Source organism: Lagenorhynchus albirostris, chromosome 9 (assembly GCF_949774975.1).
Source record: "Lagenorhynchus albirostris chromosome 9, mLagAlb1.1, whole genome shotgun sequence".
Classification (NCBI taxonomy): domain Eukaryota; kingdom Metazoa; phylum Chordata; class Mammalia; order Artiodactyla; family Delphinidae; genus Lagenorhynchus; species Lagenorhynchus albirostris.
This window is the reverse complement of record NC_083103.1, coordinates 65,667,995-65,676,532: the sequence shown is the minus strand read 5'-3', so window position 1 is coordinate 65,676,532 and position 8,538 is coordinate 65,667,995. Positions and strand designations below refer to the sequence as shown.

The 8,538-nt window shown below is 40.3% G+C and overlaps 1 protein-coding gene across 1 annotated transcript in view; it reads left to right on the top strand.

The window, feature by feature from the left end:
- The first annotated feature begins 3,491 nt into the window (after positions 1 to 3,491).
- NOX4 (NADPH oxidase 4) overlaps positions 3,492 to 8,538 on the top strand; it is a 148,535-nt gene continuing 143,488 nt past the window's right edge. The window contains exons 1-2 of the mRNA XM_060157883.1: positions 3,492 to 3,788; positions 6,131 to 6,226. Of these exons, the coding sequence (XP_060013866.1) occupies positions 3,732 to 3,788; positions 6,131 to 6,226 (153 nt within the window). The 5' untranslated portion in view covers positions 3,492 to 3,731. The remainder of the gene's footprint in view (positions 3,789 to 6,130; positions 6,227 to 8,538) is intronic.

Below are 8,538 nucleotides of genomic sequence, written 5' to 3'. Positions count from 1 at the left end.
GTTGTTCAAATCCACTAAATTTGTGACAGTTACCCCAACCCCAGGAAGCTAATATAGGTACTCACTTGTCCCAGCTGCGTATCCTGTGACTAGTGGTATAGGTGACACCCATAGCAAGAGTTCCTGCCCCGTTGGTTCTTTTCTGGTAGTTAATTATCGAGCTAAACAGAAACTTTTCTTACATTATTGGAAAGTTACATTTGAGAAACTGAAGTTTGAGAGAGGCACAAAAAGAAGGATAATATACTTAACTGTTATTCATTCATATATCAAACATTCTGAAGTTCCTACTATGTAACAATCTTTTTCCAAAGTCCTGGAATAAAAATTAAATAAGACAAGATCCCTGTCCTTGAGGAGGTCAGTTGATGAGGGGAATTAGACACACACACTCACATGCATACAACTAAAATAATATGTGGAAAATGGAGTAATGATCATGTGTTTGGAGTATTATAAACACATTGAGGAATGCAGACTACAGGATGATTCTGTGTGAGCATAGAGGTGAGGTGGGCCAGGGAAAGCTTCATGGCAAAGGTGCGCCTCTGAGCTGATACATAAAGAAGCCAACTAATGAAGCAGACCAAAGGGGGAAACTTTTATCAATTTTTCCCCCTGGATTTCATATTTTGAGGGACACTGTCTACCAAAAAACAAAGCTTCTGTATTTAGTAAGTAATAAATAATAGACCAAGAACATCTCAAACTTCCAAACAGAGTTTATAATCAATGTAGGATGATCACTACTATTTTAACATTATTTCGGCCAAGAGCAAAGGTATTTGTCATTTGATTTTTTCCTGTGAAGTTTTTTCCTGGTAAAAGTGTGATTTTTATTCTTGTTGTTGTTGTTGCTCTGATGTTTGGAATACTGATACAGCTACAGGATTCTCTCTTCATTACTTTCAAGGACAGCCTTCCGTATCTTGGGAAAGACAGTATCTACTTGCACTAAACAGTCGGGCCTAGAGAAAATTATATTGAAAAGAACCTCATTAATGAGAGTTCCTGCACAACATGGCAATAGCTCTGTCCCCTGGGGATAGCTTGCAGTACTGTATCCTTGTAAGGCAACATAAACAGTTAGGACCTAGTCCCCTTTTACAGAGCTCCTATAAAATAATAGTGATAAATATAATAATCAATGTATAGCATTCTATCATGGTACAAAAGAGTTCAGAAAAGGATCTGATTATGGGTTTTTTTGAACTATAAGCAAAAGCCTGTTTTGTCATCTCAGACAGATTTCTCTTCTCTTTTAATTTATTGTTTTTCATCTTTATTGCGATGTTCGTTTTCTTCCAGTTAACATGTTTTTCCAGCATTGTTGAGATATAATTGACATGCAACATTGTCTAAGTTTAAAGTGTACGTCATGTTGATTTGATCCATTTATATATGGGGAAATAATTATCATCTGAGCTTTAGCTAACACCTCTATCACCTCACGTAGCTACATAGCTACCATTTGTGTGTGTGTGTGTGTGTGTGTGTGTGTATAGAACATTTAAGATTTATTCACTAAGCTACTTTCAAGTATATAAGACAATATGGTTAACTATAGTCACCATGCCGTGTATTAGATCTCCCCAAACTATCCATCTTATAATTGGAAGTTAGTACCTTTAAACCAACGTCTGCCCATTCTCCCCACCTGCTCAGGCAAGTTTCTTAATCTCTTTTAGCTTCGGTTTCCTCAACTCTGGAGTAAGGGCACTGACATCCACATGTAGAGCTGTTATGAGAATGAAGTGAGATTTTGTACATGAAGTACCCAGGACAGTGACTGATACAGTAAGTACATAGTAAGAGCTGGATCCATTATTTTTGTCTTTTTTTTTTTTTGGAAGTAGTTAAACTTAAAAAAAAATTGTCTTTTATTCTACTGTTCTTCAGTTGCTTCCCTCCTCTCAACTCATGAGAAGAGCCAGACCATTGTGTCAGAGTCTCCCCACCTCCCATCGATTGAAATTGTGGCTGGAGGATGGTTTCTTAGGGGGGAATTTGAGGAACACCAGCGTGTCCCAGAATTTGACCTGCCTCCAGTGGTGACACCCCTGGGTACTCCCTGTGCTCTTTTTCTTGTCCTCAGGTATCACATGGCCAATAAGAACAGGGTGTTATTCATAAATAATACACTCCCTAGCCCCAGAAAGATCTGAGGCAGTTTTCAGGTTTAGATCATGCATGAAACAGGAAAGTCGTATGTCAAAGAGATGGCAGGACTATTAGAGCACTTTGTGAATTCTAACTGGGATTTGATACTGATTTATTCGTGTTTTGAACTGGGGGTTGCAGTCATTAATCAGTTCACGAAATTGAGGTAAGTACACTGCATGTAGTAAAGGAAGTATGATTTTTATGAAATTATACATTATATATTATAATTTAATATAATTATATATCATAGCACGTGTTGTAAAATGTATTTCACTAAAATAAAAAAGAGCTTGAAAGCCATGAGATTAGGCTACTAGTGGTTTACTTCTTCTGCCACTTATTAGTTGCTAGAGTTGAGAAAGTTCCTGATTTAACAAACATTTATCCAACACTTACTTTGCGTTGGACATTCTTTCACATGCATGATTTTTTGTTTTTTCCCTAATACTGATATGTTGCAGTATAGGCTAGGTAGCCTGTGAACATTCCACACTTTAATCACCCTTCACCGGGCCTCTGGTACAAGTTTGAGAGGATTCTTATTACTTAACAGACTCTGATACTAGGTAGTAAAACACACATTTCTAAATAGAGTGAATCTGAGCTTCCCTAGAGCCCCTGAGAATTACGTCAGTTTTAACCATTAACTCCCCTGGACTCTTTATTTTTTTTATTATTATTTTTTCCTAAAATAATGGGTTTATGGGATGTAATTCACATACCATAAAATTCACGTTTAAAGTGTACAATTTAGTGATTTATAGTACATTCACAAAGTTGTGCAATCATTACCACTGTCTAATTCTCCGCAGGTCTCTTTATTCAGAAGTTTCTTAAAAGCTTTGCATCGGTGTTAGGGATAGGGGGTAGGAAGGGGTAGGTAGAGGGAGGCTTTAGGTAAGGGTTGTGACGGGGGCGTTTGCTTGGGGGTGGGATGAGTTGCTGAGGATGGGCGGGAGAAGGGGGACGCTAGTACACAAAAGACAATTTCCGGCTCAAATTTCCTTACCAAGGCTCTGAGAGAGGAACCTTTGGGGGTGGGGGGAACGACCAGTCCAAAAGGACTAGGGGTGTGTGTGTGTGTCCAAGGGGGCAGCGAGGGTGTCCACTCTATGTCTGAGTACCAGTCTCCACACCTTGGTGGGTCTTTCGGAGCGGGGCAGGCCGGGCTGAGGCTGCTGGGGGACGCCTCCTAGATCCTAGCCCAGGACATCCTGCACTGCGGCAGCCACAGCAACAGGCTCGCCCCCAGACAAAGGGGCCGGCTCGGCGGGGCGGACTCGCGCAGCCGGGGAGCGCGCGCTCGGCGCAGGGGGTCCTGGCGGCCGGAGGGCGCAGCGCAGACCCCGCGAGGGCCGAGTCCGCGGCGCTCGGGAGACCCGGTACCGGGGCGCATACCCCGCCCGGCCTGGCGCGGCGCCGGCGCCGGGCTTCCATTCAGTCTTTGACCCTCCGTCCCCACCCTGCCCCCCCCGCAGGCCGCACGCACCACTGTAACCGCTGCCCCGGCGGCCGCCGCTGCTTGTCGGGCTGGCGGGCGGAGAGCGCGGCGCGGCGGGGCCGGCGGCATGGCTGTGTCCTGGAGGAGCTGGCTGGCCAACGAAGGGGTTAAACACCTCTGCCTGGTAGGATGGCGGGCGAGGCTCTCCCGGCGTTTTGTCTCTGGGACAGCGATTTTGATTCATTCTCTGAGCGAGCGCGGGTGGGGAGCTGGAAGTTTTGCCTCTAACGCAAACATTCTCAACTAACAAAAACTTTCTGCCGGGAATACCTGGAGATAATAGCCATCCGCTTCCTCCCTTCCTCCAAGTGCTGGGCAAATTTCCTACACTTTTGATGGGAGAGCGGATGTGGAGGAAGGGAGAAGAGATCGCTGTTAGTGAACACAGCTTTTTCCTTAACCATTTAAACATCCCCCCCCACCCCGCCTTTTGCTCTTTTTCCAGATTGCTTCTGTTGGTCTTATTTTATACAGCAAAGTCCTATTTTTCATTATCTATTGTTCATACAATTGATATTTTTGAAGTTTAACAACATGCAACGCCCGGGACGTGGTGATGTCGCTCGTTTCTTAGTCTCATTTTGTCCTGCAAGGGGATAACTGCGATCTTTAGGAGACCTGTTTGCATCCCAGATGCTTAATCTCAGGTGTGCAGGGGCTGAGTGAGGTCAGATAGGTTTTCCTCTGAGTGGTTTTCAGCTTGCTGGTCAATTGAGAATGCTCTCCAAAGCCTTTCCTATTCTGATGTTTTTTATGACTTTAAAACTCATATTATTTAACCTGGATTGCAATAGTTATGGCTTAAGATTTTTATGATATGTTTAGAAAGTGAGTGTGGGAAAGACCATTTAAGGCCTTTAGGAATGTCTACCGTGCACTCACACAGCTGGGTCAATTCCCTGAGAAATACTGAAGAAGCTGAATCCCTCAAGGATCAGATACTTTGTTGGAAAATAAGGCTTGCTAATGTGAAGGCAATTTAAGAATGCCAGACTGAAGAGGCTCAATAAGAGTTTGTTGAATAAAACTGAATGATAATGAACTTTGGTTCGGAATTGCCCTACATAGAACCCTTTTCCAAACTTCTGAATATCATAGACAAATAAACTTTCAAAAAGCAAAAACTAAATGGAAACCAACACAGACTGTGCAAATTTTACTGCTAGTAAGGACAATGTTTTAAATGAAAAACAAACAAACAAAAATACCATTGCTGTGCTCATTAAAGAAAATTTACTTTTAACACAAAAATAACTGTAAGAAATACTGATTACCTTCAGCTTCTACAGAAACTCATTACCTTTCCTCTCCCCTCTCTCTCTCCCCTCTCTGATTATTTTTCATTATTTTATCCTCAGATCTATTCTGTAAGATAGGTAGGCCATTCTTGCCTTCATCCTAATTTTATACACGAGGAATTTGAAGCACATGGACAGTAACAAATTTGCCCAAGGTCTCAGAGGCATTAAGTAGTAGATTCCCAGAAGCCAATACCCACGCTCCTCCTCTACACCATGGAGCCATCGTTGAACTAGAATTTCCCTGCGTTCTGAGCTGTAAAGCTTTAGACCCCAAATGGAGCCATGGTTGGCAACTCCCCCCAATAATCTGAGGTGTGTAGGAATTTACCAATGTGCTGCTAAGACAGTACACGTTCTAAAAGGACGGGCTTGTCTATTATTTATATTATTTGTCTTTTTATTGTGTGGCATTTCCTGAATGCAGCCATTAACAGAATAGTTCCTGGATGTTTGCTTTATTTTATTGTTCTTAAAGTTTTAAATAGGAGTGTCCCAGGAGGCCCAAAAAAATTATCTTAACACCTGCTTGCATGTTTCTGGTTGCACCCTCAAACAGCTTTGAAATGCTAAGGAAATAAGATTGGACTTCTTTCCTAGTCTCACTTCACTTTCTAAACATATCATAAAAATCTTAAGCCATAACTATTGCAATCCATGTTAAATAATATGAGTTTTAGAGTCATAAAAAACATCAGAACAGGAAAGGCTTTGGAGAGCATGATAACTTCCATTTAATTTGTTAGAGAGGAGATTGAAACCCTTTTCTCAGCCCTTTGAGCTCACCAGCCTCCCCCATCAACCCCTACCCCTGGGCCATTGCACAGCCTGATAGCCTGTATTTATATATTTTTTCATGAGTTTATTTGATTAATGTCTATTTCTCTCATAAAATGTGAACTCCCCAAAGGCAGGTACATTTCTGTTTCTGCTCATTCTTATTTCCCTGGGCTTGAAACATGAGTAGGTTCTCAGTAATTATTTTGAGTGAAAGAAATGAAAGCCCGGAGGAGAGTAAATTTCCCAAGTTCTCTTCCAATAATACTTTGTTGCAATGACTAATTGAGGTTCCATTGAAAGTACTGTGTCCAATGAATGTACTTGAGGTGTCCATTCATCAGGTAATGTTTATTTTTAATTTTTTTCTTTCACCCTTCATATGATTTAGCTTATCTGGCTGTCCCTGAATGTCCTGCTTTTCTGGAAAACCTTCCTGCTGTATAACCAAGGGCCAGAGTATCACTACCTCCACCAGATGTTGGGGGTAAGTGGGACTTGGTTGACCTGTGGAATGGCTTTAATGTGGGCAGAGGATGCTACAAAGCTTGGTCAGTTTTTACATTCATTAAAGAAACACCAGGACGGTTGTTCATTTCAGAAACATTTGTTACTGTCTAAAGTGGTCAAGTTTTCATGATTTATCATTTATACCCGTCCAAGTTAAAACGACTGACTCTTTTAAGAGCCAAAGATAGTATCTTCTAAAGTGAACTGTTGGGCTAGTAGTATCTGAGAAAAGTGCTACTCCTTGCCAGCTGCAAAGAGTCCTGAGGTCTCCTTCACTTGGAGGACCAACCCATGACAGGATTTTAGTTTTTACTAAATCAAGACTTCAGCCCGCCCATCAACTTACAGAGAATTTCTGCACTGTTTCCTTTTACTGTGAGTTCTCACAAAGTATGTGTCTAAGGCGGTTATTCACTTCTGGGCATTTCTCAGCGGCTTGCCCTAGGTTAACTGCTGCTTGTGGTTCCAGTGCTCTGGTCTAATAGGAGAACGATATAGTGCAAAACTTTGCTCTGATTTATCTCAGGTCGATATTTTTCTTTTCTCCATTCCATGATGTTTCTGTTCTTATTCTTCCTCTCCTTCCCCTTCCTACTTGTCTCCTGAACAAAAGGCAGTGGCACTGAGGACATTTTACTTTGTACAATACAAGGAGACAGCTTTTTCTAAGCAAAAGCAAAAAATATAAAACATATTGAAAAATCTTAGGGCATCTGAAAAAGCAGATTTTGTCATTCCTTTTCACTGGGGAAGAAAATACATTCTAAATAGGAGATGCATTTTTTTTCATGGTTTAATGACTATTTAAAATTCTGACTAGTTCAGATGAATTTAGTGGAGCCAGCCTTCCATTTCCTGCTTTACAGTTATAGATCTCATTTATCTTTAAACCTCAGCTCCTATAGTAGTGCTTGGCACATATTAAGATTGCAATAAATTGAGGCTGAATTAATTGATGTATATTTCATTTTATACAGTAAGGTACTATCTTCAATATCTGTTGTTCACACAGTTGATATTTTTAAAGTTTAACAACTGTTTTTTTAAAGAATTTTTTTTAGAGCTGTTTAAAGTTCACAGTAAAATTGAGGGGAAGGCACAGAGATTTCCCATATGTTCTCCTATCCCCACACATGCATAAGTCTCCCATTATCAACCTTCCACACCAGAGTGATACATTTGTTACAATTTGATGACCTACATTGACACATCATAATCACCCAACATCTGTATTTTCAACTGATGGACTGATAAACATAGCCTCAAAGATTAAACTCATTTTATTGCAGATTCCTAAATCTGAACATTTCTTTCTTTTGTCCAACCACCCTGACATCCAGCCATCCAGAAAACTGTCATGAAACCTTTACTTTTCAAATGGGCACATAGAGAGTAACACCTCCCCTTTGCCCTCAGGTTGCTTACAATCTAATGGAAACTCCAACAACTAATTCAATAAACAAGTTAAGAAAAAATTTCCTCTAAGGAACACAGGAAGGTTTACTGGCCTATCATGTTACTTTGTTTCCTAAACATTCCCCCTTAGGTATAAATTAGCAAACATGAGGTTTTTCAGTGGGAGCTATATCTGACCTATTATATAACTTATGAACAACTTGGAGAAAACTCTTGAGAGTTACGATGGTAAAATTTGCCTTTAAAAAATGGTAAATCTTGATCAGGACGTAGTTGTAATAATATAAAATCTAAGCCTAGACAACTTGGAATGTCATAATTGAACTTTGGATTTCAGCTCTATGACATTGTATAAGCTAAAATGATAACTTATTGAAAAATTAATTATGTTGGAAACCAACAAGTTAATTTTTTATGAGTTTGGATGCTGTGTAACAGCTTCAAATTTATTTTGGTGACAAGTCAGATATGAAGAATACACACACACACACACACACATATAACCCAACTAATTAAAAAAATATATGTTTCACCTCTCTCTACCTCATCCCACTTCAAACTACTTCAGTGGTTTTGTTTGAATAATATGACAGGCTAGTGAGGTTCAATGGTGAGGCCTACAGAATAGCTGGCACATAGTAGGGGCTCAATAAATATTAATCAGTTGAATGAAGACAAAAGTGATAAAAGGACTCAATGGAAGACTATGAGTAAAAAATGAAAGAGGCAGACTGAAGGAGAGAAAGGTCATTGTAAATTAGTTTTCATGGAAACATAAGAATGATCATAGTTGAGTTGACCCTCAACCCATCAAGTCAGGAGTCAACATTTTATGAAGAGTCATAGTGGAAAGGAATAGCTTTTCTTCTTGGC